General features: G+C 44.6%; 1 protein-coding gene and 1 long non-coding RNA gene across 2 annotated transcripts in view; both read left to right on the plus strand.

The window, feature by feature from the left end:
• Window positions 1–5,098: 5,098 nt before the first annotated feature.
• The window catches only part of Ube2r2 (ubiquitin-conjugating enzyme E2R 2), a 58,300-nt gene continuing 43,764 nt past the window's right edge, over window positions 5,099–19,634 (plus strand). Inside the window, 1 exon segment of the mRNA NM_001127573.2 lies at window positions 5,099–5,450. Coding sequence (NP_001121045.1) covers window positions 5,274–5,450 — 177 coding nt within the window. The 5' untranslated portion in view covers window positions 5,099–5,273.
• Window positions 6,603–11,809, plus strand: LOC148005751 (uncharacterized). Its single transcript, XR_015620804.1, has 2 exons — window positions 6,603–9,304; window positions 9,446–11,809. It is a non-coding gene; the product is annotated as an uncharacterized LOC148005751 (long non-coding RNA).

Genomic DNA, 19,634 nt, shown 5'->3' on the forward strand with positions numbered 1-19,634 from the left:
TTTACTAAATTTTTGATCTAGATAAGTGTGGTGGCCTACTCCTATAATAATCAAACACTGCAGAGACTGAGGCAGAGACTGCTAATTGAAGTCAGTCTTGGCTACATAGTAACCCCCCCCCCCCAAAGTAAAGAAGAGGGCCAGCAGGGTTGGGGATTTAGCTCAGCGGTAGAGCGCTTGCCTAGCAAGCACAAGGCCCTGGGTTCGGTCCCCAGCTCCGAAAAAAAGAAAAGAAAAAAGAAAAGAAGAGGGCCAGCAAGAGATAGCTTAATGGGTAGAGGCACTCAGTGCCAAGTCTGAGTTGAGCCCAAGTTTGATCCCCTGGTCTCACATTGTAGAGGAAGAGAATCTGCCCCAGAAAGTTGTCTCTGACCACCACATACAGGACACACCACACATACAGAGTAAAATAATAAGTAAATAAAGAGGGAATCCTGTTTTTTTTGGGGGGGGTCTGAAAAAGAAGCAGCAAAATGCAAGATGACTGAGGGCTATATACATGGATGTAAGATGTTTCCTTGGTTTGGAGGCTGTCTTAGTGAGAGTTGCTATTGCTGTGATGAAATACCGTGACCAAAAGCAACTTATGGAGGAAAGGGTTTATTCACTCACAGTTCCATAGAACAGCTCATCAGCAAAAGCAGTGAGGGTAGGAATTCAAGCAGGGTAGGAACCAGAAGACAGGAGCTGATGCAGAAGCCATGGAGGGGTGCTCATTACTGGCTTGTTCAACTTTGTTTACTCAGCCTGCTTTCTTACAGAACTTAAGCACCAGCCCAGAGATGGCATCAACCACAACTGCCTGGCTTCTCCCTGATCAATTACTAATCAAGAGAATGTCTTACAGCCTGCTCCTATGAAGATATTTTCTCAACGGAGGTTGCCTCCTTTCAGATGACTGTAGGTTATCAAGTGGACATAAAATTATCTAGGACAGAGACCCTAGTTTCAATTCTCAGCACCACCATAAGAAATAAGAAATAAAGGCAGGGATGGAGAAATGACTCAGCCATCAAAAGTGCTCGCTGCTCTTTGAGAGGATCTGGGTTCATGTCCCTAAACCCAAATGGCATCTCACAACCCTTTACAATGGCAGTCCCTGGAGAGTTAATGTCCTCTTATGCCTTCTAAGGGCACCAGGAATGCACACTTTGCATATATATATGTATATATATATGTGTATATATATATAGATATCACTCATGAACGTCATATAAAATTTTAAAAGCAAAAAACACATTCTTTTAAATTGTCTAAGTCACCAAAATGAAAAAAAGCATAAGAAACTGTTCTAGTTATGAGTGGATGGATTAGTCGGTGGTGGTGCAAATCTTTAATCCCTTGGCAGGCAGAGGTAGGCAGAGCTTTTTGAGTTTGAGGCCAGCCTGATCTACAGACAGGACAGTCAGGACTACGCAGAGAAACCCTGTCTTCCAAAACCAAAACCCAAAACAAAACAAATTAAAAAAAATCCCAACCAAGCAAAAAAGATAGGATACAAAATAGGAAAATGACCCTGGGTAAAAAGAAAATATAAATAAGCCAGGAGCTGCAGGTCGTAGTAATGCAACAGATAGGCACATGTACTTTCCAGGTGATGGACGGGGAACTTTACTAAGTTCTGGGGTCCCGGACCAAGCAGGCTGTCAGTTTAATTTGACCACCTTTTTTGGGTACAGGTTGTTATGGGTGTAACTTCTGGTGATAGTAGACTGCATTGCACCCGGGTGCAGGAATGAACAGCATTTGTTCAGATCATGTTGTCCCAGATGTTCTTCTGCGTGAGCTAGCGAAGGGACAGCTCTATGATGCCACCCCACAGGTGCAGGGGGCGGGGCTCTTTCTGGGTATTGTAGTCTGACAAGATGTGGTCATCCTCCAGCTGCTTGGGAGCGAATATCAGCTGCTTCTGGTTGTATAGGGTGCATTCCTTATCTCGGATTGTGGACCCGAGGATGATGTCATTGGGCTCAACCTCTAGGGTGACTGCCTTAATCCTCAGGTCTTCATGGAGACCTGCATGTTGGCATCTGCCACTAAGTAGCCCATTGCTTAAAGAAAAAGAAGACAGCAGAAATGGAAACATTTGGCATTTAGAAACAACCTTTCAAAGCCAGAGATGGTGCTACAGGCCCTTTAATTGCAGCTCTGGGGAGGCAGAGGCAAGCAAATCCCTGAGTTTGACTCCTGGTCTACAGAGCAAGTTCCAGGATGGCCAGGGCTACACAGGGATGAAACCGGGTCTGAAAAAAAAATCAAAATAAATAAATAAGATATATAGTGTTTCGGGTGTTTTACCTGTCTATCTGTGCGCCATGTGTATATAGGTCTCATAGAAGTAAGAAAAGGGTGTTGGATCCCATTGTAAGTGGAGTTACAAGTGCTTTTGAGTCAAGATGTGGGTGCTGGGAACTAAATCCAGGCCCTTAGCAAGAACAGAAACACAGAACCATTTCTCTGGTGCCCTCCTTTTTTATATTAAAAACATATACGTGTGAATGTGTATCTCTGTGTAGGTAAGTGCATATGAGTGCGGGTGCCTTAGAGGCCAGGAACATCAGATTCCCTGGAGCTAGAGTTGTATGTGCTTGTGATCTGATGTGGGTGCTGGAAGTTGAATTCAGGTCCTTTGGAAGAGAGGTACATGCTCTTAACCACTGAGTTATCTCTCCAGCCCCTAGGCTTGAATGTGTAACACAGACATACAGCAGACAAAAACATGTGTGTGTGTGTGTGTGTGTGTGTGTGTGTATACAGAATAAAATACATCTAAAATATTTAAACAATTTAAAATCACATTATGTATTTATTTAGTGTGGGTCATGGGAAGTGCTGGGTGTAGGTCAGAGAACAACTTGTGGGAGTTAGTTTTTTTACTTCTACCATGTGGATCCTGGGACTCCTCTGTTATCAGACTTAGCAGTGGTTCCTTTTATTTGCTGAGGCTTCTCGCAGGATCTTTGTTTTTGAGACAGGGTCCTGTGTAGCCCAGGCTGTCTCAGAACTGATCCTCTTGTCTGTAGTCCCAGAGTGCTGGGACTGGAGGTGGGCAGCAGCACCACCTGGGTTGTTTTGTTTTGCTTTTGAAGACAGGGTTTCCCCATCTAACAACCCTGCTGTCCTGGACTCAATCTGTAAACCATGCTGGTCTCGAACTCACAGAGTTCCACCAGCCTCTGCTTCCGGAGTGCCGGGATTAAAGACGTGCCCCACCACACCCTGCCCACTTGTATTTTACGACAGGTTCTTCTGTAAATCAGGCTCTTTCTGCTTCAGCCTCCAGAACCTTGGGATCACAAAGCATGTAGCATCATGCTGAGCTGTCAGTAGGTTTATAAATCACAGTAATTGCTCTATCCTGTGGAAGATGTTGTAATAGGGAAACTGGGTGCTAAGTACACAGGAACTTTACTGTTTCTCTGTATGTAAATCTTCTGTAGAAATAGTCTTATATGCTGTGAATATAACTTAATCATTACAATTCCTTGTTAGGTGTATTTAATCTTTTACAGAATCTGATCAAGTGAGGAGTTAAAATGAAGCTTTCTGAACCTTGGGTTGTTTGGAACTTGTCTCAGTGTTCTGCTTTCTTCCTTTCTTCCTTTCTTCCTTTCTTCCTTTCTTTCTTTCTTTCTTTCTTTCTTTCTTTCTTTCTTTCTTTCTTTCTTTCTTTCTTTCTTTCTTTCTTTCTGACAGGGTCTCTCTATGTAGCCCTGGCTGTTTGAACTTGCTGTGTATACCAGGCTATCCTTGAACTCACAATCAGACTGTCTCTGCCAATCAAGTGCTGGAATCAAAGGCATTTGCCACCATCGAAGCACACAATCCTAGCATGTTCTAACCCAGGAACTGAAGACTGTGTCTTCCTAGCCATGCGTCCAGGTAGATCCACAGCCTTCTGTTTTTAGAGACAGGGTCTCACAACATAGTACTGACTGGCAAGGAACTACTTAAGTAGACCAGGTCGGCCTCATATTGATCATTTTGCTTTTGTTCCTTTCCAAGCGCACACCAGGCCGACATCAATATTTTGCAAAGAAGTAAACCAAGGTGTAGCCAGCACTCTTCCCCAAATCTCATATAGACCCCGTAATCAGGTTCAATATTAGTATTCTACGCTTTCTACACAACCTATTCTCGGTAAAAGGAAGCAGGAGCTAGCCTGCTTTTCTCCAGCCCTCCTTTGGGAGACTGCCTTCCCTGAGACTTGTCTAGGGGCTCGATCTGCAGGAGACGCAACCTAATGAAGCACTACTAAATGTAAGGACCACAGCCTGGGTGTCACCGAGGGGAGCCCGCAGAGGACCAGGGCTCCTCATAGGAAGGCTGCGGAGGCCAGGGGACACACAGGGCGATAGCGCCGAGAGCCTAAGGAACTGAGGTTCCTTCCGGGACACGCCTCTGGAACCGCGGCGTCCAGCCGCACAACCGTCACTTAGGGCCCAAAGCGATCCTCTGCGACCCGCCCTTGATCCCCACCTCCGCTTGGCTCTTTAAGGGTGGGGGACACGCGCAGGCGTCACAAAGCGCAGCCACCGTGGGGCCTGGCGGGGGAGAAGCGAGCAGGCGGGAGCAAGAGCAGGAGCAGAGTAGAGCAGAGCACAGCGAGGAGGGCGGGGGGAGGGAGGGGCGCGCGCACGCGCACCGGGCCGCTGCCGCTGCGAGCCGCCCCCCTCCCGGCGCGCGCCCCTCCTCCTCCTCTCCCTCCCTCCCTCCCTCCTTCTCTGCTCTGTCGCTCCCGCGGCGCGAGGCGCTCTCGCTCTCCTTCTCCGCCCCTCCCCCTGCGCAGCCGCCGCCGCCGCCGCCGCCGTCCCGAGACCCCAGCGCACGGCGCGCCCTCCCTCGTGCGCCCCTCCGGCCCCCGCGGAGAACGAGAGGGCAAGCGAGCACGGCGATCCCGGGCCGGCTCGGCCCCCCTGTCTTCACCATCGCCTGCCCTCCGCCGCCTTCCTTCGCTTCCACCTCCACTCCCCCCCCCACAAGTAGAGGCCCCCTCCGGGGGGGGGGAGGCCCGGGGCCCGGAGCGGATTCCCCCAACTCCCTTAGGCCCGCCCCCGCCCGGCCCGAGTGTGAGGAGGGCCCGGGCCGGCCCGCGTCGTGAGTGAGGAGGACCCCGGGCGGGCCCGCGGGCCGTCTGGGGCCTGGTCCGGCCCCGCCAGGCGTGTGAGGACAGGGGCCCGGCCCGGCCCGAGGGCGAGCGGAGGGGAGGGGCCTGGTCCGGCCCGGCCGGTGCGCGAGGACTGGGGCCGCGGCCCCGCACGGCCGCCGCCGCGATGGCCCAGCAGCAGATGACCAGCTCGCAAAAAGCCCTGATGCTTGAGCTGAAATCCCTGCAGGAGGAACCGGTGGAGGGCTTCCGGATCACCCTGGTGGATGAGTCCGACCTCTACAACTGGGAGGTGGCCATCTTCGGACCCCCTAACACCCTCTACGAAGGCGGCTACTTCAAGGTACCGCCACCCTTTCCCGGCCCAGCTTCCCCTGTCTCCGCTTTCCGCCGCTGGCCCGGAGCGTGAGCTCTGGGGAGCCGAGGGGGCTCCTCACCTCGCATCCCCCTCCCCCATCCGTAGAGGCAGGAAGGCCTTGCTCACCAAGTGCCTTTTCTTTGTCATGGGGCGGGGGCGGGAGGCCAGACTGCACCGGGAAATAGGAAAGCCTCTGTGGCTGGGGTAGTGGCTACCGGGAAGGAGGGTTGCCTTTGTTTTGTTTCTCCAGCTGAGGGGTGTGTGGAAATAGAGATGGTCTATCTTCTCTTTCTCGATCCATCCGAGCCTTCTCTGCGCAGGCTGGAACTGCCCCAGAGGGCAGGGTGACCTGCACTTATTGGATTGGACTTTTCTCTTTTTTTGGGGGGGTGGTGTGGGGGAGGAATATTAGTCTGTCATTTCCTATGTGGCTGGTGCCCTGACATTTGGAGGATTTGTTGGTCTTGGGTAGTGGTAGTTCAACTTTTGCTTACTGTAGGTGGTAATAAGGAAGAGGACCCTGGGGGTGGCCAAAAAAGGGAGGGTGGTGTGCTGGCGTTGTCTTTCTGTTCATCCGCTTGAGGGGACTTCAGTTTAGTCCTCTTTTTTGCCCTCGTTTTCCCATTTACTTTATAGTCAGTCTCTGCTGTTGCCAAAATGCCCTTTGTCCTTTCCTACCGAGTTTACTAGCAACCCCCCACCCCCCATGTACAAACATCCACAAAGGGTGGAACACGTCAGGCAGATGGATAGTTTCCCACTTTAGGGAGACAAGATTAAAAGCTTTTCCTTAGGTGGTTGTTAGCTCCAGCAAATGGGGTCGTCCCACAGATGAGCCGCATCCGAGGTGACAGGGTTTCTCGTGGTGGAGTGGTTCCTTAGGCAGCCACTATATAGACATTGTTTCTATTGTTTTCCATGAATTATTCCTGAGTTCAGTACTTGGAGATACTGAGTTGTTGTTTTTTTTTTTTTTTTTTTTGTCTTGATTTGACTGAAGCGTTTTTTGTTTGTTTGTTTGTTTGTTTGTTTGTTTGTTTTGGGAGGGTAGAATCCCTGAGTGAAGATGGAGTAGGGGTAGAGACAGAGGAAATGGGTGTTTAGGAACCCATTTATTTTTTTATTTTATTTTATTTTATTTATTATTTTTTTTTGGTTCTTTTTTTCGGAGCTGGGGACCGAACCCAGGGCCTTGCGCTTCCTAGGTAAGCACTCTACCACTGAGCTAAATCCCCAGCCCCAGGAACCCATTTATTATTTTATTTCCAAAATTAGGTAAAATAGGCCAATGAGTCAATTTTAGTTTGTTTTGAAGGGAGGGGTTATCTTGGCACAAGTTTTAAACGAATATCTTAGTCATGTAGTTGTGATGTGTATTTTTAGGACTACCCAATTACTTAACTCTTATTTTCTACCGTTCAAAAGCCTCAAGTTTCAGGCTTTAAACTGGGTCAACTTTGTTGAAAATAGGATTGATAGGGAATGCTTAACATTCGTGCATGTGATAGTTGCTGAATACTTAGTAAAAGGACATTTTTAGAGTGTTATGTAAGAGTGTGGTATCCTTACCAACTGTTTGCTTCATCTTTTGTGGTCAGCATGCAGCTATGCTTTTTAGATGCAGGTGCTTAAAGTGACTAAGTGAAGGTTCAAGTTTATTCGTGAAAGATTGGAAGGTATTGTTCCATGTTGAGGTGTGTTATATGCACTGTCAGATACAAGTTTTAATTTGTAGATATTGGGAATATTGCACAAAGTGGAGTTCATGAGACATTTCCTAGAAAACATCTTCAAAGCAGACTACTGATTAATTTTAAAGAATACAGTTGTTTATTTGTTTTTTGCTTTTTTTTTTTTTTTCTTTCGACAGGGTTTCTCTTTGTAACCCTGGCTGACCTGGACCTTGTTCTGTAGACCAGGCTGGCCTTGAACTCACATAGATCACCCTATCACCCTGCCCCTGCCTTCCAAATTCTGGGATTAAAGTGCCACTGGGCTTAAGGATACAGTTTAATTTCCAAAAAGTATTATTTCTGGAACAATTGATAGTTAAGTAAATGGTAGTTAATCTCCTATTGGAATTTGTTTTTAAAAAGCTTTGAAGGTAAGACTTCCCTTTGCTAATGATTTGGAATTGATAAAATGGGAATATTCCCTGTAGCATATACTAATTTAAGGTAAAGCCAGGCAGTGGTGGCTCACATCTCTAATCTCAGCACTCTGGAGGCAAAAGCAATTGGATCTTTGAGTTTGAGGCCAGCCTGGTCTACAGAGCCAGTTCCAGAATAGCCAGGGCTACACAGAGAGACCCTGTTTCAAACAGCAGCAGCAGCAGCAGCAGCAACAATAATAAAATACTTTGGGCTAGGACTGTAGGTTAGAGGCAGAATATCTGCCTAGCTTGCATGATGCTCTGTTTTTTAAACTCCAGCAACACACATACAACAAAATAAACAAATTATAACTTTAGTCCTTCTGAAAGGGTTGACTTTGGGGAGCAGGGGTGTACCTCAGTTGTCCAGGGCTTGTCTAGCATGGTTAAAACCTTGGTTTCCATCTGCAGTACTGCCCAGACCCAGAGGTATCCCTGAAATCTGAGCAGTCAGGAAGCAAAGGCAGGAGAGGTTATGCAAGCAATCTGAGGACAGCCTATTCTACACAGTAAGTTCTAGACCAACCAGGGCTGTGTAACCAGAGGAGGGAAAAGAAAGAGGGCTTTATTTCCTATTTAGTAGGGGTTGTTTTGTTTTGTTTTTTTTCCCGAGGTAGTCAGAGCCTTACTGTTTATCCCTGTGTAGCTGGTCTGGAACTCACAGAGAGAAGCTTCCAGGTGCTGAGACCAGAGGCACAGGTGTACCCTCACACCCGGCTCTACCTACTTTAAATTCCTTTTCAAAAAAATTTTTTTATTTTTTGAGACTAATTTTACATCGCCTTTTTCTTTAATCCTCTCATTCAAATTTATGTTCCTCTTTTGAAGATTGTTTTACGTGTATTAATGTTTTGCTTTCATTATGTATACCACTTCTGTGCTTGCTTGGTGCCTTTGGAGTTCAGAAAAAGGCATTGGATCCTCTGAAACTAGAGGTGCAGATGGTTGTTATCCACCGTGCGGTGCTGGGAATTGAACCTGGATCCTCTGCAAGAGTAGCCAGTGCTCTTAGCCACTGAGCTAACTCTTCAGTCCCCATTTTAATCAATCAATCAGTCTGTCTTTCTTTGTTGTTTGTGGGGGTTTATTATTATTATTATTATTATTATTATTATTATTATTATTATTTTGGTTGTTGTTGTTTTGAGACAGAGTTTCTCTGTAGCTTTGGCTGCCCTGGACCTCTGTAGACCAGGCTGGCCTTGAGTTCAGAGATCCATCTGCCTCTGCTTCCTGAGTTGCTTGGATTAAAGGAGTACACCATCTTGCTTGGCTTACATTTTTTAATATTAGGATATATTTGTCCTATTTTTTTCCCCATCCTAATTTGAAAAAAAAAAGTGTGCATTGGAGATGTTCATGTGAGCAACAGAGCCAAGGCTTGTTTGTGGAGGTCTGAGGACAGCTTTTGGGTTTAGTTTTTTCCTTCCATTTTTGTGTGGGTTCTAGGGGTTAAACCCAGATTTACAGACTTGTATGATAAGAGCTTCACCCGCTGATGCTTCTTTTCTGCCCCTGTACTGATTTTTATGCAGGGTATTGAACTCACAGCTTCCCCAAGTCTGTCATTTGAAGCTATGCCCTCAGCATTCTGTTTAGGAACAATGGCATCCATTCCCCGCCACCAACCAAACCCCTGACTCCTGTGGCCCGTATTTGTAGTCTCAGTGCCACAGGGTGAGATCCAGTCTTTATGCCTTCTGCTCTTTTTTTTTTTTTTTTTTTCCTCCAGAGCTGAGGATCGAACCCAGGGCCTTGTGCTTGCTAGGCAAGCGCTCTACCACTGAGCTAAATCCCCAACCCCTCTCTATGCCTTCTGGAGATCCAGTCTTAAAAGATTATTTTTGGAGAGGATCTGGTTATGTAGCTCATGATGATCTGAAACTCGCTGTGGAACTTGTGCTCACCAACCCAGTGTCAGGATGATAGGTCTGTGTCACCCTGTTCTGGTAAAGTATGAAAACACTTTTTCTCCCTTTTAAAGACCAGCTTCATATAACCTAGGTTGGCCATGAACTTTCTTCCTCCTCTTTTTTTTTTCTTCTTCTTCTTCTTCTTCTTCTTTTTTTTTTTTTTTTTTTTTTTTTTTCTTTTTGTTTTTCTGAGACAGGGTTTCTCTCTGTAGCCCTGGCTGTCCTGGAACTCACTCTGTAGACCAGACTGGCCTCGAACTCAGAGATCTACCTGACTCTTCCTCCTGAGTGCTGGGGTTAAAGGTATGGACCACCCCTGGCCAGCCTTGAACTGGATAGCCAGGGATGACCTTAAACTCCTGGTCTTCCAGCCTCCTGCCTTCCAAGTGCTGGCATTACAATCTTTTGTCATCATGCCATGGGGGAGATTGAACCCAAGGCAGGGCGTGTGCCAGACAAGCACTCTGCCAATTGAGTTATAGCCTCAACCTCAAAATGAAAAAATCTTAAAAACTACTTTGTGTGTGTTTATGTGGTGAGTGTTTGCCATCGGGGCGAGGTGTGTTCGGAAGCCTGAAGAGGACATCGGAACTGGAGTTGCAGAGGGTTATGAGCCCTCTAATGTGGTTGTTGGAAACTGATCTTAGGTCCTCTCCTGAAGAGCAAGTGTTCATAACCATTGATCTATCACTCTAGCCTTCAGAAATTTTTTTTGTTTGTTTGTTTAAACTGAGAACATTAAAACAGGGTCTCTAAAGTCCCAGCTCTGTCCTGGAACTCACAGAGATCCCCCTGCAGAACGGTGAGGTTAAAGTGTGCACCTCCACGTCTGGCACTCAGAAATTCTTTAATAAAGTTTTTGTTGTATTTTACACACACACACACACACACACACACACACACACACACACACACACACACGTTTTTCTGAATCACACTTTCTCTGTGTAGCTTTGGCTGTCCTGGATCTCAGATCTCTCTACCTGCTTCTGCTTCTGCTTGTGTTGAAGACACATTTATTAACCCCAGCACTCTGCAGGCAGAGACCAGCTGCGTTTACATAGTTCTAGGTAAACTAGAGCTATGTAGAGAAACCCTGTCTCAAAAAAAAAAAAAAAACAACAAAAAATGTTATGTGTATCTGTGAGTGCTTGCATATATGTGTGTGTAACATGTCTGTCTGCTTTCTGAGGAGCCCAGAAGAGGGCATGGATCTCCTGGAGCTAGAGTTACAGGTGGTTTTGAGCCCCTGAATGAGTGCTAGGAACTGAATCTGGTTCCTCTTCAAGAGAATCAAGTGCTTTTACAGCTGAGCTGTCTCACTGCACCTCTTGTAAAGAACTGTAGGTGCTTGGCTTGTTTGTAAGTCTGTACACCATGCGTACCTGTGAGCAGCCACATGGATGCTCGGACTCAAACCTGGGTCTTCTGCAAGAACAAGTCCTCTTGACTGCTGAGCCATCTCTAGCCCTGGGCCTTATTCAAGTGTGTGTGTATGGTCCGTGGGGCACATGTGGAGTCAGAGGACAGATTGTGGGCGTGGTCTGCTTTTGCAGGGTGGGTACCAGAGCTTGAACTCGGGTCATCGGGTTTGGCAGCGAGCGCTTTTCTTTACCTGTTGAGCTAGCTCTTTGGCCAAGCACGAAAACTTAACAGGTTGTTTCAGTCTTGGTGAGAAAATTGTTGAGTGGCATTTTTCTGCTGTTTTTTCCCCCTCGTTATCTGATTAGTTCTTCCTTGGAAAAAGGCCAATTTATGATTGTTGTTGTTGCGTGTCCCCCCCTCCCCCGAACTTTTGTCTTAAAACAAGGCTTTTAGTGTGTTTCTTTACAGCTGCATTTAAAAGTTGGCACAGGGGCTGACAAGATGGCTCAGCTGGGTAAGGGTGCTTGCTGCCAAGGCTGATGACCTGTGTATGCCACCCAAAGTACTCTGCCACTAAATTACAACTCCAACTGAAGTTATTCTTGGTAAACTGTGGCATAAGTTAAAGAAGTTACTGAAAAAAAAAGTACTTGGTAAACTGTAAAGGAAGTTAGGTAAAGACTACAAAACTCTAAGAAAATCTGTTATTTCTAGCTTTGAAAAATGCATTCTAGGGCAACCCCATCTTTGAGTCTCCTCCCTTGCTATTGCAGGGATCTCCTACTTCAGTAAAGCTTTGTTCATTGTTGTTTGAGACAGGGTTTCTCTGTGTAGCCCTGGCTGTTCTGGAACTCACTCTGTAGAAAAGGCTGTCCTGGAACTCTGCAATTAAAGGCATGTCACCACACCTGAAATTTTTCTGTGTGTGTGGTTTTTTTTGTTTTTGAGAGGGGTCTTACTATGTAGTCCAGGCTGGCCTCAAGCTTCTGGGTTTAATGCTTCCTCCTGTTTTGGCTGAGCCCAGCTTTGATACTACTTAAGTACTATATTTTTGAGTGCTGTCTTGCTTGCGTGTTCTCTCTCTCCTCTCTCCTTCCCCAGGGTTTTTATATAGTCCTTCCTGTCTTGGAATTCACCTCTGTACACCATGCTGGCCTTAAACTCAGAGGTCTTCCTGCCTCTGCTTCCCCAGTGCTGAGATCAAAGGCGTGTGCCACAATACCCAGCCTGAGTCTAGTCTTCTGAAAAAGCAGCTTCCCTCCTTCCTGATTCTGACAGTAAGGAATCACTGATCAAAGTTTTTTAATGAAATGAACTCAGGTAGTTGGTTTAAGGTTTGAGTTTATTTGGTCTGTGAAGATCCTCTGGTTACATTTTTTTCTCCTGGGAATAAATTGGATTTTATTTTGGAGTTTGCTATTTTTTGCTGGGTTGCCTCTTAGAGAACTTAGGCTCTTAATGACTGAAGGTTTGGCTAAATAACAAATACAACAACAAAAATGATGGTTATCTTGGTAATATATTAATGTAGCAAATTAGCATCCTTGTAAAGGCCTCCTCTAATTAAATGTACATAGGGGGAAGGCTAAGAGTTCCACAACAGTGATGATAGGGACATCAGCAAAACTTGCTAGCAGTAACAGCCAAGACTACTATGGTCCCATGAAAATAAAGATTGTTTAACCTCATTTGGAGAACTTAGGGAATAACAAAAACCTAATTCTGGTATTTGCCTTAACTTTTACAATATTAGAAGTTAAGACCTAGTAGAAAAGCAGATTTTGCTTTTTGTTTTTTTGAGGCAAAGTTTTACTATGTAGTTAACTCTCATAGAATCAATTAAGAAAAAAGTTCCCAAGACAGAATGTTGCCTGCCTGTAATTCCAGCACTTGGGTGGTATAAACAAAAAGACCAGGAGTTCAGAATCCTCTTCAACTACAAAAGGAATTGAAGCCAGCCTGAATTCAGACCCCCGTCTCAAAGCAAGCAAGCCAACAAACCCCCAAACTCAGAGCAGCAGTGTGCTGGGGGATTGCCTAAACCGTTAGGCTTTTGAAGACCTGGGTTCCGTTCCCAGTACCCACATGGTGGTTTTCAACCATCTGTATCTCCAGTTTCAGGGGCTCGGGTGTCCACTTCCGACTCTGGCAGGCACCAAGTGGGTGTGTGAGCATACATACAAAAAGCAAATGAATAAATGTTAATTTTAAGAGTGTACAATCAAAATACAGTTAAAAAAAAGACAAGAAAGAAAAAGACGTCTCTAACCGGAAGCATCCCTAATTGATTCTGTGCTGCAAGTGTACCTCAGTGACACAGTGGGTGTTTAAGCGTGTTTGAGGCTCTGGGTTCAATCTCCAACATCACTAAAAAAGAAATACTGCTCAAGGGTACATACATAGAATGAACAAAATGGAGCAAACCTTAATTTAAAAAAATTTTTTAGTTTTTTGTTTTTTTGAGACAGGATTTTTTTCTATGTAGCTGGCTTTTGCCTCCCAAGAACTGGGATTATTTGTTTATTGATTATTTAGTTTTTAGTTTGTTTTTTTTTTTAAAGATTTATTTATTTAATGTATATGAGTACACTGTAGCTGTCTTCAGATACACCAGAAGAGGGCATCAGATCTCATTATAGATGGTTGTGAGCCACCATGTGGTTGCTGGGATTTGAACTCAGGACCTCTGGAAGAGCAATCAGTGCTCTTAACCACTGAGCCATCTCTCCAGCCCAGTTTTTAGTTTTTTTGAGACAGAGTTTTGCTGTGTAGCCCTGGCTGCCCTGGAACTTTGTAGACTAGACTGGCCTTGAACTCAGAGATCCATCTGCGTCTGCCTCCAGAGTGCTGGGATTGAAGCCCTGTGTCATCACCTGGCTAAATATATTTTTAATGTGTGTGAGTTGTGAGCCTGAGTTTGTGCATATGTACCATATATGTGTCTGTTGCCCAAAGAGATTGTCAGTGGGCACCGGATGGAGTTGCGGATAGTAGTGAACTACCATGCAGTTCCTGGAGTTGAACCTGGGTCTACTGCAAGAGCAGCAAGTGCTCTTAACCTCTTAGCGATCTCTCCTGCCTCAGCTTCTGTAATGCTGAGATTAAAGGTTTTCTCCACCATGCCTGGCTACTGTTTTAATAGTGGAACTTGATTTTGTAATACTCAACATGCATACATTTTGTTAAAAATTCTTGATAATATCAATTTAACCAAATAGGCTTTTTTTTTTTAACATTTCATTTGTGTGTGTGTTCGAGCATGTCACAAGTTGTGTATATGTGTGTGGGTGCCAGAACCTTCATACAGAGGTTAGGGGACAGCTTGTGGAAGTTGATTCTCAGCATCAGGTGGTCTATAGAAACCACCTCAGGTTGTCAAGCCTCTGTGTTAATCCTTTACCTGCTGGGCCATACTGCTGGCTCATCCTGCTGGCCCTAGCCTGAACTTACTTTGCAGATCAGGTTGGCCTGGAACTCAAGAGAACAGAATGCTTCTGTTTCCTGATCACCACCACCCACCACCCACCACCCACCACCACCCACCACCCACCACCACCCGGCTAGCCTAAACAATTTGGAGGCTGCATTTCTTTCTTACCTTTGTTGGGATGTGGAATTTTGAGATTGGGTCTTTCTCTGTAGCCTTGGCTGTCCTGGAATACAATGTAGATCAGGCTGTTGTGGAATTGGCCTGCTGGGATTACAGGTGTGTATCTCCATACCAGTTTAAGGCTATCTCCTCCCTTCCCTTCCCTTCCCCTCCCTTCTTCCCTTTTTTTGTTTTGTTTTGCTTTGTTTTTGTTTTTGTTTTTTGAGACAGGGTTTTATTCTATGCAGCCCTGGCTGTCCTGGAACTTACTCTGTAATCAGGCTGGCCTGGAACTCCGAGATCTGCCTGCCTCCGCATCCCAGTGCTAGGATACAAAGCCATGCACCACCACAAGGCCTGACTGCAATATACTTCTAATTAGTTTTTTCTTGTGCCTTTTGTCTGCTTTCTTTGTTTTTTTGTCTTGTTTTGTTCTTGGTTTTTTTTTTGTTTGTTTGTTTTTTGTTTTGGGAGATTCCTGGCTAGCCTCGAACTCACAACCTGTACCCCCTACCCTGAAGTTCTGGGATTATAGGCTGTGCCAGTACCACTGGGCCCTCTTCATCTTTTGAGACATGGTAGCCCAACTAGCCTTGGATTCTCCTGTGTAGCCAAGGCTGATCTTGACTTCCTGCCTTCATCTTCCCAATTACCTAACTTAGGTTTGACATTTCATGTACATGAAATGTGCGTGTATGCATGTTCCAAAACACCTAGGACCCCCTCATGGGATTGGTAGTTGGATATTAACTCTCCTGCTAGATCTTTATTAACCAATCAGAGGTGATGGAGAACAATTTTTATACAATATTGAGATATCAGCTGTTTCAATAATGATAGTGGGATTGCAACCAGATCTCTGGGTACAGAAATGAGCATATAAATACACAGTGCACACAATCATCCCCACCGGCCCAGCCACCTTAGCTTTCGGGTTCTAAGCAGTTACTTTGTATCGGTTGAGTCTATTTAACAGCAGCTACGCTACCTTTCCTTCCATGGAGTTTACTATCGGATTGGTTATACATAGATTGTTGTAGCACTAATATGTTGTGAGGCTGCTGTCCTAAGGTTGGCAGTCACCACACATTTGTGACAAGCTGATCATGGAAAGTTGGAGCCCTAACCCTTTTTAAGTTCCCTGCATCTTTTTCCTTCTCCATTTCAACCTTTAACCCTTGTTTGTCTTGAGCTTCAGAATAGAGCTTTCAGATGTAACTCAATGGTTGGGTGCTTGCTTAGGATGCACAAAGCCTTTGGTTTGACTTGTAACACTAAAACTAGAAAGAACAACTTAGTGAGTTAAAAAATATTTTTTAAAAAATTTAGGTTTGTACATTTGGTGAGGTAAAAAAGTCCAAGATAGGACTTATATAATGAATATAATTTTATCACTGTAGATGCTATACAGATATTCAAGTTTTGTATCAGTGATTGTTAACACTTAATATTTTTTAAAAAGTGCTATAGGAGAACAAGCAATATGAATGTCTTTTTTTTGCCCCTGAAAGCTGTTCAAATGCAATGCTCCAGGAAGTCTAGTGTACATAAACATCTGTATTCTCTAAAGTTAGAGGCTGCAGCCTGGGGTGGTGGGCACACCTGTGCCCTTCAGGCTTAAATACAGTTACCGACTGAGGTGAGATTAAAGTGTTAACCAGATGATACTGCTTTTAAATTTATTTTTTTTTCCTGGAGATCTCACTATTGTCATATGTGTGAACTACTTGCATTATATGTGAATGGTATCCTTTCTGACTGTGAAGGATTTAACCCAGCCTAGAAACTTAGACTCCTTCTTAGTCTCCTGAATGCTAGGACTACAAGTAACACATACCACACCACTCTGGGCCTTTTTTTTTTTTCTTTAGATTTCACTTAATACATATGAATGCTCTAGCTGCTTGTATGCCTTCATGCCAGAAGGCATCAGAAACCACCATCTGATTGCTGGGAATTGAACTCAGGACCTCTGGAAGAGCAGTCAGTGTTCTTAACCACTGAGCCATCTCTCCAGCCCTGGGCCTCTATTATTATCGCACTTTTATGCCTTTTCTATTTAATTTTCTTCTTCACCATTGTCATTAGACTTAATTTTTGTGTGTGAGTATTCTGTACATGTGTATGCATATCATATGTCTGCTTGGTGCGCCTGGAGGTCAGAAGGTGTCAGATGGCCCTGGAACTAGCATTATCATGTGGGCCATGAGAACCAGGTCCTCTGCAAGAGCAACACGTGTTCTTAGCTGCTAACCTGTATCTTTATCCCACAGTTCATTATTTTTCCTTCTATTTTGGAACATCTTAGGATAACTGTGCACTCTCGGTCTTCCTCCCTTCCCTTCCTAAGTGCTGAGATGACAGACATGCCTCCATTTTTTGGCCTGTGCTGCAGCTTTTAACTTGCTAGTTAGTGTACATGCTGTCATTTTGTATGTATTGTTGGACTTTTTTTTTTTTTTCGGAGCTGGGGACCGAACCCAGGGCCTTGCGCTTGCTAGGCAAGTGCTCTACCACTGAGCTAAATCCCCAACCCCATTGTTGGACTTTTTTGTTTTTTTGCTTTTACCCTAATATAAATTTTTTCAAAGAATTTTATGTCATACATCCAGAGAATATTTTATGCAGTGAAATACTGTAGATTTCAGAAGTATAGCCCAGGGGGTTGGGGATTTAGCTCAGTGGTAGAGCACTTGCCTAGCAAGCGCAAAGGCCCTGGGTTCGATCCCCAGCTCCGAAAAATAGAAAAAAAAAAAAAAAAGAAATATAGCCCAGTACAGAGGTACAGCCATTCCAGATACTGAGAGAATTGAGGAAGTAGAACCCATGAGTATAGGAGTTGAAGTTAATGTAGGCAACACACAGAGTCCGTCTCAGAGGGAAATGAAGAGATGAGCGTAACGAGTGCCCTTATGACCACGGTCAGGCTTTGGCCCAAGTATCACAGGTGCTCTTTGGTTTTAGCTTTCGCATTAATAGAAGCAGATTTCTATAGGTGAATATGTTTACATCTGGAGATTTAGGTAGTGAATTTAATGATTTCACAAAATAAAATTGTAGCAAGTTCATGAAGGGTATTTAGATTTTCTGTATGTTTTCTTAGGTGATAGCTAGTATCTAAATTTGGAAGGATTGAAGACCAATATCTTTCAGTTTAATCTCTTTTTACATAGAAAATAGATCATGAGAACAAGTCAGGTTTCAAGTTTGACTAAGGATTTCAAATTTATGTTTTCCATAATTAAAGTATTCAAATATTGGGGGAGATGATGCAGTTTTTGCTGTGAGGCTCATTAACTGCATTTTAGATAGGACCTATGGCAGTATTCTAAGAATAGTAAGCGTCTGTGAAGTGCTAAACTATTTAACTCATTTTGGGAATAATAGCTGAAAAAGAAATACTAGTACAGGCCTGGGTGGATGGTGCATGCCAGCTCGGATCACGTGGTTAAGCAGTGGAGATGCGAAATATCGCCTGTTTCTCTCTGAGGCTAGGATTCAAGGCTAATTGGGACTACATAGAAAGACCCCATCTCCACAGCAGACATGCGGATTGCTGGCTCCAGCTTCTACTTTACCAGAATCAGAATCTTATGGGTCAGAATGAGAATCTGGTGGAAATCTCTGCATGTGATTGTGGTTTTTATTTATTAGTATGGGCGCCATCTCGAGCATGTGGAGGTTAGAAGGCAGCTTTCAGGAGTCCATTCTCTCCCTTCCTGGCACTGAGCTGAGGTGGTCTGGCTATAGTGGTGCTCATGGAGGCTAAGGGCTGGTGTGCTGGTGACGGTGAGTCTGAGGTGAGTCTGAGTCAGTGCCGGGGTGAGCCGCTCAGCTTCCCTGCAGGAGCAGTCATGCTTTCAACTGATCAGCCATCACCGCTCTAGCCCCTTTCCTTTCTTTTCCCTTCCTTTCCCCCTTCGTCCTTCCTTCCTCCCTTTCTTAGAGACAAAAGTCACTGTAGCCTGGAACTAGCCATGTGGTGTCCAGGCTGGCCTCAAACTCACTGCTTCTGTCTCCTGAGTGCTGGGCTCAGAGGTGTGCACCATCATGTTTAGCTCCTTTCCTTTTTTAAATTAATTTTTAAGTTAGTATACAAAGCAGTGGGTTGAATTATGGCATCTTCATTCATATATATATATATATATGTATATATATATATATATATAAAATCTGTTGTTCTCGTTTATTTCCCTCCCCACCGCCCTCCTTCAGCCTCTCCCACCTCCACCTGGTTCTCCTCCCTCAGTCGTCCTCTGCTCGCCTTACACATCTATCTCCATTACCTTCAGTAGTCCCCATCTCCCTGTACGCCTCCTCCTCTCATTCCCTGGGATTGTTTTTAAAAAGTTAGACTTACTGCATGTAACTTCTTGAAATTTTATAGGTTGATTTTTTTTTTTTTCAAAAGAGTCTACAAACAACCATAAAAGATGATAAAAGCCTCAAGAGTGCCACTTAAAGCTGAGGATATGTATCTCAACTGGACTTAAAGACCAAGCAGTCTACGTTTTATTGACCCTTTGAATTTTATTGTCTGTGCTCTGTTCAGAATTAAAAGATTCACAGAGAAGTGTAAAGAATGTTTGTTGGAGTCACAATTTGTTTTTTTAAAGATTTATTTATTTTTATTTATATGAATACACTGTAGCTGTCTTCAGACACACCAGAAGAGGGCATCAGATCCCATTACAGATGGTTGTGAGCCATCATGTAGTTGCTAGGAATTGAACTCAGGACCTCTGGAAGAGTAGTCAGTGCTCTTAACCACTGAGCCATCTCTCCAGCCCTAAGTTTTTTTTTTTTTGAGCTGGGGACTGAATCCAGGGCCTTGCGCTTGCTAGGCAAGCGCTCTACCACTGAGCTAAATCCCCAACCCCCCAGCCCTAAGTTTTTAAAAAATGTTTATTTTTTTTGTGTGTATGCTGAAATTACTGGCTTTAAAATGGTATCTTGAGCCAGGTGTAGAGGTATATCCTTATATTCTGGTCCTGAGGCAGGAGGTTTTGGAGTTCAAGGTGAGCTTGAGGAACATACTTTCCTTCAAACAAACTTCTCAGCAGCATAATAGATGTGGTTGAAAGTGTGAGCACTGATGCCTGGGGGTGGTGGGTGCTGGGGAGGCAGAGGCAGAGGGCTTCTAGTTCAAG

Source organism: Rattus norvegicus, chromosome 5 (genome assembly GCF_021556685.1).
Source record: "Rattus norvegicus strain SHRSP/BbbUtx chromosome 5, alternate assembly SHRSP_T2T, whole genome shotgun sequence".
Classification (NCBI taxonomy): Eukaryota; Metazoa; Chordata; class Mammalia; order Rodentia; family Muridae; genus Rattus; species Rattus norvegicus.